Source organism: Orcinus orca, chromosome 5, assembly GCF_937001465.1.
Source record: "Orcinus orca chromosome 5, mOrcOrc1.1, whole genome shotgun sequence".
NCBI classification, from domain to species: Eukaryota; Metazoa; Chordata; class Mammalia; order Artiodactyla; family Delphinidae; genus Orcinus; species Orcinus orca.
The window spans coordinates 148,211,284-148,233,172 of NC_064563.1; the positions used below are offsets into that span (position 1 = coordinate 148,211,284).

A 21,889-nucleotide genomic window follows, 5' to 3' on the forward strand; every position below is an offset into this window, starting at 1 on the left:
AAGCCTTTAACTTTGCCACGTGCAGCAACATGGATGGACTTGGAGGGCGTTGCGCTGAGTGAAATAAATCGGACAGAGAAAGACAAACACTGTGTGATTTCCCTCATATGTGGGATTTAGAAAATGTGACAGACTAGTGACTGTAACGAAAAACAGAAGCAGACCCACAGATATAGAGAACAAAGTCGTGGCCACCAGTGGGGAGAGGGAAGGGGGGAGGGGCAAGATCGGGATAGAGGATTAAGAGGTACAAACTATTAGGTATAAGAGAAGCCATAAGGGTATATTGTGCAACACGGGGGTATAGCCAAGAGTTTGTGACTCTGAATGGAGGACAACCTTTAAAACTGGATCACTGTATTGTACGCCTGTGACTTATATGATATTACACATCAACTATACTTCAGTAAAAGAAAGAAACCTTTTAGCTGTTACCGCTTCCAGCCCTGACCAGTCACTAACCTACTTTCTATAGATTTCCCTGTTCTATTTCATGTAAATGGCGTCACCTGTATGGGCCCTTTTGTGTGTGCCTTCTTTCACTCGAACGTCATGTGTTCAAGCTTCATCCATGTGGTGGCGTGTGTCAGGACCTCAGTCCTTTTGGTGGCTGAGTCACACTCCAAAGTGTGGATAGACCCCCTTGTGTATCTGTTCGCCAGCTGGGGAACACTTGTATCGTTCCACCTTTTGGCTGAAGTGAATAGTGCTGCTGTAAACATTAGTGTAAAGATTTTGTGTGGACGTATGCTTTCATTTCTCTCGGTGTGTATCTAGAGTGGAATTTCTGGGGCATAAGGTATCTTTGCTTAATCGTTCAAGGAACTGCCACACTATTTTCCAAAGTGTCTGCCGCATCTTACACTCCGGCCAGGAGAGGATGAGGGCTGTGATTTCCCCACATCTTGCCGGCACTTGTGATTACGTTTTTGATTCTAGCCATCTTAGTGGGTGTGAAGTGTATCTCATTGTGGTTTCCATTTGATTTTCCCAGATGACTGGTGTTATTAAGCATCTTTTCATGTGCCTGTTGGCCATTTGTATGTCTTGTTTTTGAGATGTGGACTACTTTTAAAGTCTTCATTGAATTTGTTACAGTATTGATTCTGTTTTGGTTTTTTGGCCTCGAGGCATGTGGGATCTTAGCTTCCCAACCAGGGATCGAACCTGCACCCCCTGCATTGGAAGGCGAAGTCGTAACCACTGGACCGCCAGGGAGGTCCCCATTTGTATGTCTTCAGTGGAGAAATGTCTCTTCAGATTCTTTGCCAGTTTAAAAAAATTGGGTTGTCTTCTTATTGTTGGGTTGCAGGAGTTCTTTTCATATTCTAGATACACATCTCTTACTGGGTGTGTGATTTGCAGATATTTTCTTCCATTCTGTGGGTTGTCTTTTCACTTTCCTGTGTCCTTTGAAGCCCAAAAGTTTTCAGTTTTGATGAAGCCCAATTGATCTATGTTTTTTCTCTTGTTGCTCAGACTTCTGGTGTCATATCTAAGAGTCCTTTGCCAAATCCTCAGTCATGAAGATTTATTCTATGTTTTCTACTAAGAGTTTTATAGTTTTAGTTCTTATATTTAGGTCTTTGATCCATTTGAAGCTAATTTTTGTATATGGTGTGACGTAAGGGTTTAACTGCCTTCTTTTGCCTGTGGCTGTCCAGTTGTCTCAGCATCATTTGTTGAAAATACTATTCTTTCCCCACTGAATAGTTTGGGCAACCTTGTCGAAAGTCAGTTGACCATAGATGCGTGAGTTTATTTCGGAGCTCGCAATTCTGTTTCACGCATCTGTCTGCCTGTCTTTGTTCCAGTACCTGCTGCTTGGTTACTTAGTGTTATAAAAGGTTTGAAGTAGGGAAACGTGATTCCTCCAGTTCTGTTCTAACCCTACACAATGTTCGAACTCAATACTGTGAACAATTGTATTTCAACAAATTATATAACTTAGGTGAAATGAACAAGTTCCTAGAAAGACACAAACTACTGAAATTCAATAAGAAATAGACTATTTGAATATATCTGTAACAAATGAAGAGATGGAATTAGTAATCCCAAAACTTCCATAAAGAAAAGACCAGCTTCACTGCTGAATTTTACCAAACATTTAAAGAAGAATTAAAACCAGTTCTTCGCAAACTCTTTCAAACGATAAGAGATGGGGGAACATTTCCCAGCTCATTTTATGAGGTCAGTATTACCTGGATACCAAAACCATACAGATATCACAAACACAAAAAACTACAGTCCAACGTTTCTTACAACACAAAAAATCCTTAAAATCCTAGCAAACCAAATTCAGCCACATAGAAAAAGAATTATACATCATCACCCAGTGGGCTTTATCCCAGGAATGCAAGTTTGGTTTAATGTCTGAAAATTAATGTAATACATCACATCAACAGAATAAAAAATAAAAATCACATGATCATCTCAGTAGACACAGAAAAGGCATAGAGAAAATCCAACACCCTTTCGTGATAAGAACATTAAAAAAAACTAGGAAAAAAAGGGAACTTCCTCAAGCCAATAAAAGGCATCTCGAAAAACTCATACCTAACATCGAACTTACTGGTGAGAGGCTGGACGCTCCCCCCAAGATTGGGGACAAGACAAGAACACCCGCTCTCACCACTTCTATTCAGTGTTGTACTCTGTTCACAGATGACGTGATCTTATATGTGTGAAGTCCTAAGGAATCTGCTAAAAATCTGTTACAACTAACAAATAAATTCAGCAAGGTTGTAGGATACGAGATCAATATAAAAAAACCAATTGTATTTCTCGATAACTTGCAACGAACAATCCAAAAATGAAATTGAGAAAAAATTCCATTTACAAAAGCATCAAAAAGAGTAAAATATTTAGGAATAAATTTAACAAAGAAGTGCAAAATGTATACTCTGAAAACTTAAAAAAACAACTTAGAGAGAAATTAAGGAAAAACATCCCGTGTTCACGAATTGGAAGACTTCACATCGTTAAGACGGCATCACTCCCGCAAACAACCTCCGGCCACTACAGCTCCTACCCGATCCCAGCTGATGTCTTTGTAGGAATTGGCAAACCGATCCTAATATCCATATGGAATTTCAAGGCACCCAGAATAAGACTCTTGAAAAAAGAAGAGCAAAGTAGAGTAACCCCTTGGTTCTTTTTTTTTTTTTTACATCTTTATTGGAGTATAATTGCTTTACAATGGTGTGTTAGTTTCTGCTTTATAACAAAGTGAATCAGTTATACATATACTTATGTTCCCATATCTCTTCCCTCTTGCATCTCCCTCCCTCCCAGCCTCCCTATCCCACCCCTCTAGGTGGTCACAAAGCACCGAGCTGATCTCCCTGTGCTATGCGGCTGCTTCCCACTAGCTATCTACCTTACATTTGGTAGTGTATATATGTCCATGCCACTCTCTCACTTTGTCACAGCTTACCCTTCCCCCTCCCTGTATCCTCAAGTTCATTCTCTAGTAGGTCTGTGTCTTTATTCCTGTCCTGCCCCTAGGTTCTTCATGACATTTTTTTTTCTTAAATTCCATATATATGTGTTAGCATACGGTATTTGTCTTTCTCTTTCTGACTTACTTCACTCTATATGACAGACTCTAGGTCTATCCACCTCATTACAAATAGCTCAATTTTGTTTCTTTTTATGGCTGAGTAATATTCCATTGTATATATGTGCCACATCTTCTTTATCCATTCATCCGATGATGGGCACTTAGGTTGTTTCCATGTCCTGGCTATTGTAAATAGAGCTGCAATGAACATTTTGGTACATGAATCTTTTTGAATTATGGTTTTCTCAGGGTATATGCCCAGTAGTGGGATTGCTGGGTCATATGGTAGTTCTATTTGTAGTTTTTTAAGGAACCTCCATACTGTTCTCCATAGTGGCTGTACCAATTCACATTCCCTCCAGCAGTGCAAGAGTGTTCCCTTTTCTCCACACCCTCTCCAGCATTTATTGTTTCTAGAGTTTTTGATGATGGCCATTCTGACCGGTGTGAGATGATAGCTCACTGTAGTTTTGATTTGCATTTCTCTAATGATTAATGATGTTGAGCATCCTTTCGTGTGTTTGTTGGCAGTCTGTTTACCTTCTTTGGAGAAATGTCTATTTAGGTCTCCTGCCCATACTTGGACTGGGTTGTTTGTTTTTTTGTTATTGAGCTGCATGAGCTGCTTGTAAATTTTGGAGATTAATCCTTTGTCCGTTGCTTCATTTGCAAATATTTTCTCCCATTCTGAGGGTTGTCTTTTGGTCTTGTTTATGGTTCCTTTGCTGTGCAAAAGCTTTGCAGTTTCATTAGGTCCCATGTGTTTATTTTTGTTTTTATTTCCATTTCTCTAGGAGGTGGGTCAAAAAGGATCTTGCTGTGATTTATGTCATAGAGTGTCCTGCCTATGTTTTCCTCTAAGAGTTTGATAGTGTCTGGCCTTACATTTAGGTCTTTAATCCATTTTGAGCTTATTTTTGTGTATGGCGTTAGGGAGTGTTCTAATCTCATACTTTTACATGTAGCTGTCCAGTTTTCCCAGCACCACTTATTGAAGAGGCTGTCCTTTCTCCACTGTACATTCCTGCCTCCTTTATCAAAGGTAAGGCGACCACATGTGCGTGCTTATCCCTGGTTCTTAAAGGAGTGTTTAGAGCCTGTGAACGCATCTGCTTTGCCTTGGGGTGTAGCTTGGATGATTCCCGTAGAGTCTAAAGCCTGACTGGGAGAAACACGTTCAGATCTTTGTTTTGTGAACGTGAACCTAAATGACGCCAAGTGAGAGAAGTCGGCGACTTTGCCGCCCGCCGGGCGCTCGGGGGAGGCAGGAGCCACTCCCAGCCGCGTGGCGACCTGCCAGGGCCTTTTGAAGGTTCGGCACGGATAACACCCACGTGTGGCCCCGGGGACGGGACGTGCCTGGAAAGCAGTTCTTACCACCCTCTGCTGCGTCACCTGCCTTTCCAGAGACAAAGCTGGTGGAGAGAGTGTTCCAGGCGGACACAGGAGGAGAGCTTTACTCTCCCCATGAACTTCTCTCATGGGAACGTTTCAAACCTGCAGAAAAGTCGAAGGACAGTGTGGGGTTTGCTCACGTACTTCCTTCATCGCGGTTCCCCTTGGTCTCCTGGTCTGGCCCTGTCTGTACCCAGGGCCGTGCACACCTGCACACCGTGTCCACGTGTGCATCCACACTCACATTCCCGTGCAGGTGCACACGCTCGTTGGGGACGTGGGCGCGGCATCCTGCCCCGTGGCCTGCTGTCCGTGTGCGCCTCCTGTCCAGTTGTCCTCTATCACACAGGCCACATTCAAGGGTCCTCCAGGTCCCAATGACGGCCTTTATGAAGCTGGCCCCGTCTCTGCCCGGCGGCCCCGGAGCATCTAGGAACCGCGCGGCACTTGGTGGCCGTGACCCCTCAGCCTGTTAGCTTAGAGCCGCCCCTTCCTCCTTACGCTTCCTAACGTGGCCGTTTCTGGAGAGTCCGGGCGCTGTCCCGCGAAGCGCGCTGTCTGACTTGTCCATCCCACGAAGCGCGCTGTCTGACTTGTCCAGCTGTTTCCTCGTGTTTGGATTAGGGCTTTGGCTGTGCACCCTGGGCAGGCAACCGCGTGTGCTCCGCGTGGCCTTCCCTTGGGACGTGGGAGGGCGTGCGTGTCTGGCGGTCACCGGGTGGCCCCGGGGAGGTGCCTTTTCCCCAAGATGTGTCAACGTCTTGAGAATCTCTGCTCCCAGCCACCTTTCACCTCCACTGCCGACCCCTCCAGCCGGGGGTCTCCACCTGCCACGCTCGCCTCCCAAGGGGCCGGCTCTGTGGGGGTCGGAGGGTCCCCTGTGTTCTGTCACCCCAGACCAGTGGTGGGGTTGTGGGAACAGTGTGCCCAGCTGAGTACGGGGCGATGCTTGGTGTTGATCTGGGAACCAGAGGGCTCCTGTTGGCTCCGCTGTTACCATAGAGGAATCTGGGTTTGGGCTGGGACAGCCTCCTTCCCACCAGGCAGCACCTCCCCTGCCTGCTCAGCCCAGGCAGCGGGGCCTCGGCCCTCGCGGGAGCTGGGGGCTCCGCTGAGGGCATGCACCTGGCGACCTGAACCCGGGTCTCCACTTTCCCACACTGGGATGAAGTGGGTTAAAGGACACCTGAGGGTGGAGGAGGGGGGCTGGACAGCCTGGTGGTTAAAGATTAGATGGTGTTGCAACGTCCCCGCTGTCCACGGTCCTCCTGTCTGTGTGCTCGGCTCTCACTGGCGGTGTGGCCAGGCGGGTCCTCGGGTGACCGACACCCGAGGGGAGGGGAGGCACCTGTGGGCCTTGACCTGTAGCCCCGGCTGCCCAGCCACCTTGTGCCGCTTAATCTTCACAGCAACCTGAGGGCGGACAGTGGCCACAAGGAGAGGCCCGGCCAGCGCGGGAACCTGGCCAGCGGTCCGCATAGAGCTTGTCGTCAGCAGGCCCAGCAGCAGGGCTTTCAATGGGCATCTTAGGAGCTGTGGCCTTTATCACTGTGGCTCAAAAAAGTCACCATGAAACACAGGGTTGGGGCAGAACGTTTGGACACTTTGGGCAATTATAAACAGAAAGATGAGAAGGTGTGTTCCATTCTGGAAGGGCTGTAAACGTGTCCACAACGTATGGGTCTTTTTCTTTTTAATTTTTAAATATTTATTTATTTATTTTTGGCTGCGTTGGGTCTTTGTTGCTGCACACGGGCTTTCTCTAGTTGCGGTGAGCGGGGGCAACTGTTCCTTGTGGTGCGTGGGCTTCTCATAGCGGTGGCTTCTCTTGTTGCGGAGCACGGGCTCTAGGTGCACGGGCTTCAGTAGTTGTGGAGCATGGGCTCTAGAGCGCAGGCTCAGTAGTTGTGGTGCACGGGCTTAGTTGCTCTGTGGTACGTGGGGTCTTCCCGGACTAGGGCTCGAACCCGTGTCCCCTGCATTGGCAGGCGGATTCTTAACCACTGCGCCACCAGGGAAGTCCCCACAATGTACGGGTCTTTACTGGACATGCTGCCGCCCTGGGGGCTGTCCCCAGCACTGGATGTTGGGACTGGTTTCCCAGCCCTGCTCCTTGGAGGCCGGCCAGCTCCTCGCAGGCCCACGCGTCTTGAATGGTCTCTAGTACCTGGTCCTCGAGGGAGGAGCAGGAGAGGTGACCCTGGGCGACCTGAGGAGGGGTCCCTGCAGGACACTGCTGGCCTGGGGAGCGTGGGGGGGGGGGGGATGGTCTGAGGGATGGGCTGAAGAGAGGAATCAGGGCCAGCCTTTGGGCCACGTGTGGGCAGCCGCAGGCAGACCACCTGGAGGGGCCCAGGAGAGACCCCGCCGTGGGCCCAGGACGGCTGAGGCCCCGGCGGCAGCATCCCTGAGCCCCGGGCGGACAAGGCTGTCCTCTGACCTCACAGCCCGAAGCCTCAGGCCTGGACACGCTCCGCTTTGTTCCTCGCATTGGCTCTGCTCACATGTGGGTGTTTCGTGCTTTTGAAAAAATGAAAATAAAAGACCACATTTCTCAGGAATCCAACCAGAAGGGCCACACAGAACAAACCCTGGCACAGCGCAGGGCGGGGCCGGAGGCTGGCCGGCCTCCCAGCAGCAGGAGGGCAGAACCTTCTGGAAGTTGTGGTGCTGGGTCCTCTCAGAAGGGGTGGCTGGCCCCTCCCCCCTCCCCCCGGTGCTTGTAGGGGGAGTGATCCTGAGCCAGAGAGACCCGTCTGATGAGGCCGGCGCCTGGGTCCCCTTGGGGAGGCCGAGGCAGGCGTTTGAGGGAGTGACTTAGACATTTGCGGCTTTGGGACGTCATTCCAACAAGAACGTGCAAACACTGGCTAACAAGTTAGCAAGTCCTAACCCCCGTCACCGGGTAGTGCAGACCCCAGGGGGTGGCCGGCAAACCCCGGCCTGGCGGGCCTCTCCTGCAGCCTCCCCGGCGTCCAGGAACCCAGAGACAATAGTGTGCACGGGAGTGAGTGGACGCCTGTGGGCACAGACCCAAGATGTGTGCACACGTGTGTGTACACAGACATGCACACGCACGCACACAGAGACGTAATCACACGCCCATCAGAGAGACACAAACACACACCTATAGACGCACATGCACCCGCGTACCTGGCGAGCCCTGGGGTGAATTAACAAGGGTGCAGGTGTTCGCTGGTTTGGGCCACAAGCCGCTGTGTGTGTCGTGGGTGGAGGAGAGAGGGGGGCCTTTCAGGAAGTCGGCGTGGGAGGAGTGAGGGCGTGAGGGGACAAGGGGCATCGGGAATCCACCCAAAGCTTTGCTAGGGGTCACCTGGCACCTACAAGGCATCTGCAGGAGTTCTGGCCAGTTCATTCCCAAGAAAGAGAAAGCTCCTTGTTATTGCCAGTGCCACCCGCATGTCTCCTCTGAGTACAGAATTCTCTTCTATAATTTAAATTACCCTTGTTGTGTTGGATAGTATCCAGGAGGCTTCAGACAGAAATCCGATGTCCTCCAGGGGAGTTTTCAGCCGCCAGAGACAGTTCTGCAGGCATGGGGAAGGCTGGGTGGGAGGAGGAACCCACCCACGCAGGAGAACTTGCCTTAAGTCAGGACACAGCATGAAATGTGAGAACAGGTGGACACCAGGTTAACAAAGAACAGAAGCTACCACACCATCGAGGAGCGGGGCGTCGTCACCAAGGAAGGATCCAAGGCAAGAACAGCGAGCCCTGTCTGGGAGCCGCAGGACAGCAAGCGTAGGGGATGGGGTCTTGAGGGATGTGTAAAAGTTTGCCAGATGGAGACCACAGCAGCAGTTGTGCTGTCATTGGCTTTTGGTCCTGGACCTGGTGAATTCCCAGCTCACCAGGAATTCCTGGATCCCGGTTGTTCCTGAACTGGGTGCTGGGGGCCCAGGGCTCCTTGCACGGGCAGGACTTGCCGTGGGTCCTCAGAGGATGGCTCTCTGGGCAGCTTTGGGCTTTCTCCCTTCTGGGCACCTGTATGTGGTCAGAGGGTCCTCCAGGGGGCCGCTCTGGGAGCTTAGGTCAATGCATGCGTCTTCTCGGATGTATCTCAGGCTTCCCCAGAGGCCATCCCACCTGGGTGCCGAGCTGCTGCCTGCTTCCGAGTTTCGAGCCCAGCTGGCTGGTGGCGGGCAGTGGCGAGCCCACGCGTGGGTCTATGGACATCGAGCCCACTCCTTGGTGGGGAGGTGCCCTCAGGGTCCTCCAGGGCCAGGTAGATGCTCAGACTCCTGGAACCCTCGTGGCCAAACTTGGCTGGAGGGCCCGGGACAGAGCTCAGCTCCTGCCGGGGAGAGCCAGTCCTCAGGGCAGAGGGACCTTTAGCCGTAGGCCCCACGGGAGGCGGCTTCTCGGCCAGGGTCCCACCGGGGGCCTGCCCAGCATGGAGTCACTGCATTCAGGGAGCCCCCGCGATGGCTTCCAAGGGGCTGGCATCTCAGGCCACCGACACCAGTGCCCAGGTTACCAGGGGATGACTAGAGAGTCACCAAAGGTCATAGGAGCCCAGGAAGGCTTCAGATGTTGCTGGGCACCCTGTGGTCAGCTGGACGGCCCTGTGCCAGCTGTTCTCATAAGTGAAACCTGAAGGGAGACCACAGACCCTTGAGGGCGACAAAGGGGTCCCAGGATGCTCTGGGCTGCACGGGGGCCCACCGTCTGCACATGCTGGTTGGGGGTGTGCGATTCGGGGCTGGTTTGTTTCCTGAGCTCCCCGTGAAGTAACTGAGGACACGGCCTCCGTGCTCCTTGTCGGGAGCGGCGGGGAACCCTGGGCAGGGCACACAGGGTGGGTGGGTGGGTGGGTGGTCCACTTCAGCCCCGAGGCGATGGGGCGAGTGCCCTTGAGACCTGGGCCTCTGCTCTCTAATCTGGCCTGAGGAGCCGCAGGGAAGCTAGCCAAGTCCCCGCCGGGAAGGAGGCTGGGACCCGGGAAACAGGGCCCCCGGGCTGCTCCGGTGGAGGGCTGGGAGGGCCAGAGGAGGCTGTGCTCCGAGTTCTGATTGGGCAGCGCCGAGGCACCACGAAACTTCTCAGGTTGCACGGAAATGCCTCTGTGATACCCCGAGGGTGGGCAGAGGGAGGAAAGGCCAGGTCACCGCTGGGGGCTGGGTGAGGGGATATTGGGCTGGACGCGCCCCTCTGTGCACCCCTCAGCGTCTCGTCTGACCCCTCTCCCTCTAGGGCATGAGGATGAATGGGTGGGGGAGCGACCAGGGGCCGAGGGACCACTCTGTACACGATGGGGGGGCCACCTTACCCCGGGGGCCTGGGGTCGTTCCTCAGCACAGCGTTTGTGACGATTCTGAGGAGGGCTGAGGGCTCTCTGGGCCCGGCCTTGGAGAACAAAGTGCTTTCAGAAACGTGGCACCTGACCCAGAGGGATTTGTGTTTCAGTCATTTCAGATGGTTTCCCTCGAAACCCATTTTCCCCTCCTTCTCCATCCCCACGAGTGACAGGGGGATTATCCAACCTCCACAACGAGCACAGACTCCATAGGGACCAGTGCTGACAGGACCCTGTGCATGGATGGACCGGAGCCCCGTGTGTCCCTGAGGGGCTGGGCCCGGGCGGGGGGCCTGTTGCAGCCACAGTCTGCTGGGGGAGCCCGGTCTACACCTCAGGCGTTCTGAATGCTGCAGTGTCCGTGTGAGTGTGCATGTGAGCGTGTGCACATGTGGGGCTACGCACGTGTGTGTGCATGTGCACGTGTGTGCACGTGCATGCGAGCCTGTGCACGCGTGGGCACGTGTGTGCAGGGAGCCTCACGGACCAGCACCTCGGCAGGTTGCTTCCTGATGGGAGCCGAGTCCTGGGGCAGAGCTGTGCTGACGCTTTCCAGAGAAGGTGGACGTGTGACGTTCTAGGAGTGCCGGGGCGTGACCGCGGTCTCCAGAAGGTGGGCAGGAAGGGTGAGATCTGGAGCGGGGAGGGTGGGGGCTGCCCACTGGATGGTGGTGTGTCGCTCAGTGCAGTGGGGTCACAGCTACCATCCCCCTTTGCCCCGCGATTCCGCGTTCCTGGCTCTCCCGGGAAGCGTGAATTGAGCGAGTGAATGCAGGGCTGGGGGCTGGCGAGTGGCCCCCAGGGAGTAACTGAGGGCACGGGGCCATCGGGGGGGACAAGGGCAGCCCCACCGTGTTGGGCTCAGGGGCTCTGCCTCAAAAGGGCCCAGAGTCCCTCTCCAGAACGTGCTTGGAGAAGGGGAAGGGCCTTTGGAATATCTGTCCTGAGATTTTCCAGAGACTTTTAGGCATAAAATCACATCAGCGGCATAACTAGCAAGAGACTGTTCTTGAGGCATTTCTAAGAACTCTGGGGTGGAGGGTGCAACCCAGATTTGGCTTACGGGGTGCCCCCGCCTTTCGAGAGGGGACCCGCTGTTCAGCTGTCCTGAAACGTGGGTTCTAGTCCCAAGCGGCCCAGCTCGTCGATGGCACCCTGGGCATCCTGAGCCGGGGTCCCTGCCACAGGCTGCAGAGGACGGGGTTCCGAGGGGACTCAGACAGAAGGCGTGGCTGGCACGCAGGGCACGCGTGGGGTCTAACGTGGAACGTGTGGTGAGACCCGTGCGTGTGTGTGTGGATGTGTGAGGGTGCATGTGACGATGTGAGCCTGCGGGAGGGAGCACGTGTGTTTGCATAAGCGAGTGTCGGGCGTGTGCGGGCGTGTGTGGGCGCGTGTAGAGACCGCCTGGATTCCACTTGGGATCCCCCTCTCCTGGGCTGTGGCCCAGAGCCTCTGGTCTCCGGGCCGAGGTTTCCTCGCCACACGGTGTGCCTGCCACAGTGAAGGCTGAGCTGGGTCCCCGCCTGCTCGGGCAGGCGCCAGGTGGGGAGGAGCAGCTAGCCTCCAGGTCAGACACCCGCACAGGCTGTGAGTCCCAGGCAAGGCTGCTCCCCGTGCCCAGGTCTTCTCCCCAAACCCCGAAGAGGCGCTGGCAGGACTTCAGGCCACAGGGCAGCATCCCATCGTGTTTTGGACAGAGGGATGGTGTCGTCTGAAGTTTTATGAAGGGAAGGAGTCGGAGCTCGGTGGGAAGAGTCCAGCTGCAGGCCGGCCTGGCTAACCTGGCTTCCGGAGAGGTCCGCAGAGTGGGACACCCCCGGAAGGGGCGCCCACTGATGTCTGGAGGAGGCTGGCGCCCGGGGGCTGCGTGAAGGGCTTATCCCCCAGTCACCCACCCTGCACACGGGCTGAGCTCTGAGGTGTGGGAGTGGCAGGGGGGACCTCTGTCTGTCTGTCTACCGTTGGTGTCACCGAGTCCCTAATCTTCCTCTGCCTTTTGTCGCTTCCCAACTGCTGTGCTCTGCCCCTTTGGAGCAATTCTCAGGAGTTCATCAGCAGCTCCCCCAGGCCTCAGCTAAGCGCTGATGAGAAGTCGGACACTGGCAGGGTCAGCCGGGGAGCGCGGTACCAGCCCGTCAGACAGAGGGCCGGTGTGTTTGAGCAGGTTTTAAGAGCGAAAGCTGAAAAGAGGCCGTGCTCTCTGGCGAGGTGGAGGGAGGGCGGCCGGCGTCTGCGGGGGGACAGAGCTGGGCAGGCTGCGGAACAGGTGACCTGAACAGAGGCCCTGGGGACCAAACGCTGCCATCTCAGGGCAGCAGCTGCGGCAGAAGGATGGACTCACAGTGAAGCCAGTGGTTTCTAAGCTCCAGCTTTGCCCCAGAGCCGTGGCTTGAGGCCAGGCTTCCAGGCTGTTCTCAGTCAGAGAAACTCCAGTGCAGAGCATTGTGGGCACGGGGGCCCCGGCATCCTGAGGCTCCCAGCCACGCGCAGGACGGACGCCCCGAGGACCTGTGCCCGGTGCTCTCTCTTGGGTCTGGGCTCTGCAGGCTGCAGGGCGAGGAGGAGGGTCCTTCCCAAAGCTCCAGTGCACCCAGGAGCGCCCCCCCACCGGGGGACCGCGGTGTGCCGGCCCGGAGCCCACTGTGCCCACGCTCCGGAGCAGGGACTCGGCGGCAGTCTGGGAGGGCCCGGGGAGGGAGCTGGGAAGTCGTCTGACTTCTCTGTCAGTGCCCCTTGGCCTCTGGTGGAGTCTGCGGCTGCTTCAAGGAGGTGTGAGGCGTTTTCCAGGGGGCCTGTCACTTTGGGTAGAGGCGCACATCTGTCCGTTTCCCTCCTTCAGAGCCCTTGAGAGCGGGAGGTAGGAGGGGGAGCCGCCTGGATGCCTGAACGGGGAGCTGGCTGCGGGCCCGGGGGCGGGAGGTGGGGGCGGGCTGGCCCCGCCTCTGGACAGCAGAGGCCGCCCGCTGCTCTGCGGTGCACACAGCCTGATGGCTCCGGACCCCAGCGGCCGCCGCGGCCACTGTGGCCTGCTGCTGCTGCTTGCTTGCTGCCTCGCGCCCACCTGGGCTGACCTGATGTCCTGGCTGTGGTCCGCTAACACTGCCGGGTCCACGGTCACACTGGCCTCTAAGCCCCCGGGCAGCTCACCTGTGCAGCCCACAGAGGACACCTCACCTGTGCGGCCCACAGAGGACACCACCACGCACGTGGCCCCCCAGGATGACCCCACCCAGCAGTGGAAAGCCCTTGCCAGCCCCGAGCCGCCTCTGGAGAGGCCGGAGGTGGGCCAGGGCCAGGCCCCCACTGTCCCCTCGGCGGCCTCCACTGCGAGCCCAGACACAAAGGAGGAGAACATTGCCGGCGTCGGAGCCAAGATCCTGAACGTGGCTCTGGGCATCCGGAGCTTCGTCCAGCTGTGGGACGACACCACCCCCACCACGAGCTCCGCCAGGGCGGGGACGCCAGGCCCCGAGAACCCCACGGACCCCCTCACCACCCCTGGACCCTCCAGGGGCCCCCAGGACGACTGGACCACTCCCTGGCTGAGCACCGGGGCCCCGAGCTCTCCGGACACCCAGAGGACCGAGGCCGGCACCCTGCCGCCGCCCACCCAGCCGCCGCCCTCCCAGCCGCCGCCCTCCCCGGACAGGCCCCGGGCCCTGCTCGGGGAGCCTGCGGTACCACCGCCATCCCCAGGTAGAGCTTCTCTGTCCTCCGCGTGGGCCGGGGCCCCTCCCCAGGGAAGCCAGCCACCCCCGGGGTGGCCCCAGGAGCTGGACAGCAAGGGACTCTTGCCCGCGGCAGCCCGTCCCGGCCAGCAGCACCGACGCCCTGATGACCGCACGCGCACGCCTTCTCCGCTTGCCCTGGTGACGGGCTCCCCGGGAGTGCACGCTGCCCCCTGGGCTCTCTCCTCTGAGCCCTCCGCCAAGCTGTCTCACGCCGCACTCTTGGCTCTAAGTGGGGACAGGGGTGCTTGGGTTCCCCACGTGGCTAACCCTGCGGGGCCTGGTCTCGCTGACAGCTCCGCACTGCTGGGCGCTGCCGGCCGCTGCCTGCCCCTGCTGCCCTCCCTGGCGCTCTGCGGCCACCTGGGCATCGGGCGCTTCTGGCTGCCCAACCACCTCCATCACGCGAGCGGCGAGGAGGTGCAGGCCGCGGCCCGGGCCTGGGGGGCGCTCCTGCAGACCCACTGTCACCGCTTCCTGGCCCGGTTCTTCTGCCTGCTGCTGGCCCCCCCCTGTGGCCCCGGCGCCCTGCCCGGCCCGCCGCCCTGCCGCCAGTTCTGCGAGGCCCTGGAGGACGCGTGCTGGAGCCGCCTGGACGGGCGCGGGCTGCCGTTCCCCTGCGCCTCGCTCCCGGCCCGCGAGGACGGGCGCTGCGTGTTCATTGGGCCGCCTGCAGGTAACGGCTGGCCCGCCACCTGCCTTCCCGTCGGTCCGGCTGGGTGAGCGCCCTCGGGAGGCTGGACGGCGTGCGCTGCTTCCTTTGGGGGCAGGCTGAGAGGCGTGCTCAAGACCAGAGGTTCTGTGCGTGACGGCAGGTCCCCCACGCTCTGAGGTCGCCTGCCACACACCTGTCGCGGAGGGGGAACCAAGGCACAGGACGGCGACGGGACTTCCCACCGAATTCTGCCCACGGCTCCCAGCCACTGTGCCCAGCCTGCACGGTCGAGGGGGCGGAAGGGACGGGGGGCTTGCAGCTCTTAAGGTCGACAGGTCTTGACCATCTAGCGACCAGTGAGTCTGAGGGGCTCCCGGGGGTCCCCGAGCCGGTCCGTGAGCTCCAGAGCCCCTCCACCCCAGGGCAGCAAAAGGGCCACTCCCTCCTGGGGGCCACGTCCCCCCACATGGACTCGCCCCATCACCACGTGGCTGGTAGGGGAGAGGGATGGGCCGCCGCAGCCTCCTAGGGCCCACCAGCTGCCTCTGCGTCCTTGGTGTGGCTGGGCCCCTGAGCGGAGCCTGCTCCCCGTTCGCACTTGCGGGCCCATCCGTGCCCTGCTGTGTGTGTACTGCTAACCGCCCCCCCGCGACCGTGGTGCCGTGGGGAGCAGCCTCGACCCACTCATTGGTCTCTGAAGTCATTGGGCTTTGGAGCTGGGCCAGTGGGGGTGGGCCGCCTGCACTGGACCCCAAGAGGGGGTGTCAGTCTGCTGGGCCCCTGAGGGATGTGCATGGGCGATTCCCTGGCCAGGCCTGGGATGCAGTGAGGAGGTGGCTGCCGGCGCCCGGGCCACAGCAGGACAGGAACAAGCGCCCATGACGGTGGTGCCCACCCCAAGGAAGAAGAAAGCAAGGGCTGGGAGGAGAGGGACGTGGGACCGTGGCCTCTGCAGACAGACGGATGGGGATGCTGCTCGAGGGGGGCGGTGGCTGAGCCCCGCGTGTGAGCAGGGTGGCCAGGAGGGTGTCCGAGGAGCAGCCCGGGCGGGGTCCCCTCTGGGAGGGCCTGGCGCATGAGGAGCCCACGGGCCCTGTGGCTGTCCCTGAGGGCGGGGCCGAGGGCGGGGGCAGGGGCCTGGCCCGGCTGTTGGCACGGAGGGCATCGACCTCACGCCGAGGGAGGGGGCTGCAGCGAGCTGCGTGCTCCCTCACCCTCCACGCCGTCAGTGCCCCCGGTACACCCGACACCGGGCCAGCCCGGGCCCCTCCAGACTCTGTGCCGCGTCCCCCAGCCAGCCTTGCCCTGTCCCCAACCACGCGCGTGGGGCAGGGGCAGCACCGCAGGGAGGTGTCCTGCCAGGAGGGCCCCTGGTGCCACGCAAAGGCCCACCTCCACGGGGCAGGGGCAGGGAGCGGGGAAGGCCAGGCCTGTCCGCTCAGAGCCCTGGGCACACGTCCCGCTGCTGGGCCCAGGTCCCCTTTGGCTTGGGGGTTCAGCCACAGTGGGCCCGGGGCGGGGGCCGGTGCAGGACGGGCCTCGTGCTGGCAGGGCCCAGGCAGGGCTGCGCGGGGTGTGGGATTCCCCTGATTGCAGCTGGCCCGGTCTGTGGAGCGGCCTCGGGGACTTCTCTCTGGGCGTGGGCACACATTGGCAGGGCCGCGGCCTGAGGCCATGTTCAGAGCAGAAGCCTGCGGGATTCTTCCGTCAGACGCTCGGACGTCCACCACACCAGGGACCCTGCTGGCTGTGGCCTGGCCAGGGGTGTCCCACGGGGCCAGGGCTGGAGTGCCCTTGCCCTCCTCTGCCCGCTGCCAGTCCCTTGGGCCAGCCCTGTGTGCAGTGGGGGAGGGGCAGGCGGGGGCGGGGGCCTGGCCGGGGAGGGCGGCCCTGGGGTGAAACTGGCTCTGGCCGAGTGAGGTCCTGGGCTGCTTGTGCCGGCCGTGGGGCGGGGTGGGCGAGGCCCGAGCTGCGGGTGCCGCCTCCTTCCCAGGCCCCAGCAGAGCTGCCCTCAGGCGCCCCCCCCCACAGTACCACCACTTGCGTCCCTGCTCTCCAGTGTGTCCTGCAGGGCGGTGGCGGACCCCAGGACAGACGGGCACCCTCGCCTCACGGTGGCCGGTGGGGCGTGGACGGGTGCACAGCAGCCTGAGGCCGCGGCCCTGTCCAGCCCATCGCAGCACCTCCCCCTGGACCTGCTTCCTCCCTGGCGCCGGCTCGCGGCTGGGGGGATGCGCGGCCAGCAGTGTGGGGCTCAGGGAGGTGGTCGGGAGGGACCCCCATGCGGGGCCCCCAGCACCGTGTGGCCAGGAGGGGAGGGGAGGGCGGCTGTCGCCGCCAAGGCCCCGCCAGCTCCGTGGTGTCTGTGGTCAGGCCATGCGTGTCCCGGCCCCTCCCCTCCCCTCCCCTCCCTGTGGCGCCGTGGGGAGAGCGCACTGTTCGGGAGGGTCTCTTGTCCCTTAGGCCCCAGAGATTGGGGAGTGAGGCCTCCACACAGGGACGGGTGGGGCAATGTCCGTCCCAGGTCCTCCCGGGTCTCTGCTGGGTGGGCCAGCAGGTGGGCGGGTTGACCCCTGGGAGCGAGGACGGAGCTGGGGTTGGGGAGAGGGCGCCTGGGGTGTCGGGGGAGGCCCCACTGGAAGGGGCAGTTTCTGCAGGTGAGTGGCCTCAGTCCCGAGGAGGGAGAGTGCAGAGTGGCCATTGCTCAGAGCGGGCCGTCCTCCTGCCACCATGCACGTGCTGGCCCAGGACCGCCTGCACCTGCCTCTCTCGTCCCTGAGGGCCACCCTGCTCTCATCGCGTCCTCCGCTGCTTCTCCCCTGTGTTAGGTCTTCATCCCAGAGCTAGTCGTGAACACGTTCATCAATTACGGGCCTCACAAGGGAGGGCCAGACACAGCTCCTTGTGCGGGGCGTCTCTGTGGATTTGCACACGTGTGGTGTGTGAGTGGCCACCAAGACAAAGGACCACAAACTCAGGGGCTCAAGTCAACACTAGTGTGTCACCTTTGGGGTCGGGAGTCTGAAGTCAGTGTCTCTGGGCCAGAAGCAAGGTGCCTGCCGCGCTGCGCTCCTTCTGGGGCTCCAGGGAAGGTTCGGCTTGTCTTCTCCAGCTTCTGGAGGCAGCCTGCGTTCCTTGTCTCTCGGCGCCCCTCCACCTTCAAAGCCAGTGGTACCACCAGCCCTTCTCGGGCTGCGCCTCTCTGGCTCTCTGCCCTGGCTGGGAGAGGTACTCTGCTCAGCTCGTGGTTAGATTGGCTGGTCTCATCCCAAGGGCCGTCACCGTAACCACACCGGCAAAGTCCCCTTTGCCGAGTGCAGCGACAGCTCACAGGTTCCAGGCGTTGCGGGACAGACACCTCTGGGGCCCATTATCCTGCTGCCATAGCGTGTGCGTGCACGTGTGTGCACCCACACATACTCGTGAGTCCTGCTTTGTGGACGTGGGATCACGTTCTGTGCACCTGAAAGTCTCCTCATCCTGCACAGGGTCTGGGAAGCCTCCCTGTGTCGCTGGAGGGCCAGTGGCCCCGCTCAGCCTCCCGATCTCTTTGTTCCTCGATTGTTCAAGTCTGTGTTAATGACTGGCGGCCGGAGAGCCCCTGTGCATCCCAGCTTTGGGTGCTGGGTAACACGCCTCACTTGGAGCGCATAGCATTCTTCAAAGATGCCTCGGATGCCCTTGGGCACTTTCTCTCCTAGATCATCAGAAACATTCCCCGAGGCTATGGTTGGTCATGGTGGACGTGTGTGCAGATCTGAACGTTGTAAACCTGTCGGCACATCCACCGGGACTTGGGTCACCTCTCCATTTGTTTAGGATGCTTCCCAGTCCCGCATGTTTCTGAGATGTTTGTTCTCTGTGGGTTTTCTCTGTGATGCTGAGATGAGGTTCCCCCGCCCCACAGCTGTCTGGACTTGGTGACCACTGCCATGTGTGAGGAAGGGGCAGGATGGACGTTCTTTACACACGTGATCAGGTTGTCTTACTGAGGTGGTTATGTCCCATCTTAACGGGAAGGTAGGGCAGGAGAGAGACCCAGGGTCTGCATCGTGAATGAGGACTTCCTCCCCTTTCTGCCACGCATCCTGGGTGTGCGGGGTGGTACCGGGCTCATCACATCTCGGTGGACTGTCAAAATTACCATCCCCTTTGTCCCACGTGATGCCTTTCATCTTGAATTCTGTTTTATCTGATAATATAATAGGGCTGCAATATTTACTTACTTTTTATCATTTGCCTAATTTTTTTAACAGACTTGTTTTTAGAGCAGTTTAGGCTCCTAGCAAACTTGAGAGGAAGGTCCAGAGAGTTCCCCACTGTCAACACCCCCACCCAGCGGTACATTTGTTGTTATTGCTGAACCTGCCCTGGCATATCGCAATCGCCCGGAGTCCAAAGTTCAGGGTTCACTTAGTGTTATATGTTCCGTCGTGTGTTTGACAAATGTAAATGGCATGTATCCACCATTATAGTATCACAAAGGGTATTTTCACTGCGCTACGAATCTTCTGCGCCCCACCTGTTCGTCCCTCCTCCCCGACCCCTGGCGGCCACTGATCTCTTTACTGTCTCCACAGTTGTGCCTTCTCCGGAATGTCATATGGCTGGAATCACACAGTCTGTAGCCTTGTCAGATCGGCTTCTTTCACTTAGGAACATGCATTCAAGTTTCCTGCAGACTTGATAGCTCATTTCTCTTTAGCTCTGAACACTATTCCACTGTCCGGATGGGCCACAGTCTGTGTGTTCACCTGCTGAAGGACAGCGTGGTTGCTTCCAGGTTCCGTCAGCTGTGGATAAAGCTGCTGTAAATACCCACAGGCAGGTTTCTGTGTGGACGTAAGTCTTCAGCTCCTTTAGGTAAATACCAAGGAAAGCGATTGCTGGATCCTATGGTAAGAGTCTGTTTAGTTTTGTAAGAAACGGCCAGACTGTCTTCCCAAGCAGCCACGCCATCTGCGTTCCCACCAGCAGTGATGAGGGTTCCTGTTGCTCTGCAGCCTCGTCAGCACTTGGTGTTGTCTATATTCCAGATTTTGGCCATTCTGATAGGTGTATAGTGATATCTCATTATTTTATTTTTATATATATATTTTTTGGCCGAGCCACGCGGCTTGTGGGATCTTAGTTCCCCAACCAGGGGCTGAACCTGTGCCCTCGGCAGTGAAAGTGCTGCGTCCTGACCGCTGGACCGCCAGGGAAGTCCCTCGTTGTTTTAACTTGCGTTTTCCTGATGACAGCTGATGTGGAGCATCTTTTCAGGTCCTTAACTGCCATCTGTGTGTCTTCTTTGCTGAGGCGTCTGTTCAGACCTTTCGTCCATTTCTTAATCAGGCTGTTCATTTTCTCATTGTTGAGTTTCAAGAGTTCTTTATATATTTTGAATAACAGTCCTTTATCTGATGCGTGTTTTGCAATTTTTTCTCCCAGTCTGTGGCTTGTCTTCTCGTTGTCGTAACTGTGTCTTTTGGAGCACAGAAGTCCAGCTTGTCAGTTCTTTCATGAATTGTGCCTTTGGTGTTTTATCTAAAAAGTCATTGCCAGACCCAAGGTCATCAAGAGTTTCTCCCATGTTATCTTCTAGGAGTTTGGCATTTTACATATAGGTCTGTGATCCATCGTGAGTTTTTTTATTTTTTTTTTGCATGTGATGTCCAGTTGTTCTAGCACCATTTGTTGAAAAGACTATCTTTCCCCCATTGTATTGCCTTTGATTTTTTTATTAAAGATGAGTTGACTGTATTTATGTGGGTCTATTTCTGGGCTTTCTGTTCGGTTCCGTTGATCTGTTTGTCTCTCTTGCACCAATACCACAGTGTCTTGATTCCCGTAGCTTATAATAAGTCTTAAAGGCAGACACTGTCAGTCCTCCAAATTTGTTCTTCTCCTTCAGTAGTGTGTTGGTCTTTTCCCTCCCTGTATAAACTTCAGAACTGACTTGTTTATAGCCCCAAAATAACTTGCTGGGATTTTCATTAGGATTGCACTGAATCTATAGCAAATTGGGAAGAACTGATATCTTGACAGCATTGAGTCTTCCTATCCATGAACATGGGATATCTCTGCATTCATTTAGTTCTTCTTTGATTTCTTTTGTCGGAGTTTTGTAGCTTTTCTCATGTAGATCTTGTACACATATATGTCATACTTATACGTGGTATAAATATAAATATTTCATCTTGGGGGTGCTAATGTAAATGATACTGTGTTTTTAATGTCAAATTCCACTTGTTCATTGCTGGTATATAGAAAATGGTTGACTGTTGTACATTAATCTTATATCCTACAAACTTGCCATTATCAGTGGTTCCAGGAGTATTTTTTGGGTAATTGTTTTGGGTTTTCTACATTTTGATTTTCACGTCATCTGCAGATTGATAGTTTCATTTCTTCCTTTCCAATCTGTGTGCTTCTATTTCCTTTTCTGGTCTTATGGCATTAGCTATTATGGTGAAAAGGAGTGGTGAGAGGGGGCATCCTTGCCTTGTACCTGGTTTTAGTGGGGAAGCTTCAAGTTTCTCACTGTTAAGTACACCATTAGGTATGATGTTCACTGTAGGTTTTTAGTAGATAGTCTACCAACTTGAGGAAGTTCACCTTTATTCCTAGTTTACTAAGGGTTTTTATCATAACGTGCGTTGGATTTTATGATGCGCTTTCTGCATCTAGCGATAGGACCATGTGATTTTTCTTAATTCTGTTGATGTGGTGGATTCCATTAATTGATCTTCAAATGTTGAGCCAACCTTAAGTACCTGGGCTAAACCCCACTTGGTCCTGGCTGGCCTGTTTGCTGAAAGGGAAACCGTCTTCAACTAGCAAGTCCCCGATTCCTCGATCTGAAGCGAGTGCGGCAGACCAGAGGGCCCTGGCTTACGTAGGTGCCACCCACTGTGTTCCCAGGAAGGCGTACCTCGGAGCTCCCGGAGCTTGGCTTGGGCACTCGCTCTCTGGAGAGATACTGGTTCCCTTCCCGAGACAGCTGGGCCAGCGCCTCAGGCCAGCACCTCCAGCACAGCAGCTGCCAGATCTGCAGGGAGGCGTGGCCACATCCCCCGCCCAGGACGCCTGTAACTGGAGAACGGAGCAGTGATCTTAGGGCTGTGGCATTCGGAGGCCTACTCCCGATGGGAACCATGGAGAATTTCATGGAGAGGAAATGGGAGAACTTTGGAAAGGAACTGCTCATGCATCTCTGGGGTCCCTGGGCTGTCTCTATAACACGC

At 56.6% G+C, this 21,889-nt stretch overlaps 1 protein-coding gene across 3 annotated transcripts in view; it reads left to right on the forward strand.

The window, feature by feature from the left end:
* Window positions 1-13,249: 13,249 nt before the first annotated feature.
* Window positions 13,250-21,889, forward strand: part of COL18A1 (collagen type XVIII alpha 1 chain) — a 48,042-nt gene continuing 39,402 nt past the window's right edge. For all 3 annotated transcript variants that reach the window (XM_033418486.2, XM_004264620.4, XM_049709669.1), the window contains exon 1: window positions 13,250-13,973. In XM_033418486.2, the coding sequence (XP_033274377.2) occupies window positions 13,265-13,973 (709 nt within the window). In that variant the 5' untranslated portion in view covers window positions 13,250-13,264. The remainder of the gene's footprint in view (window positions 13,974-21,889) is intronic.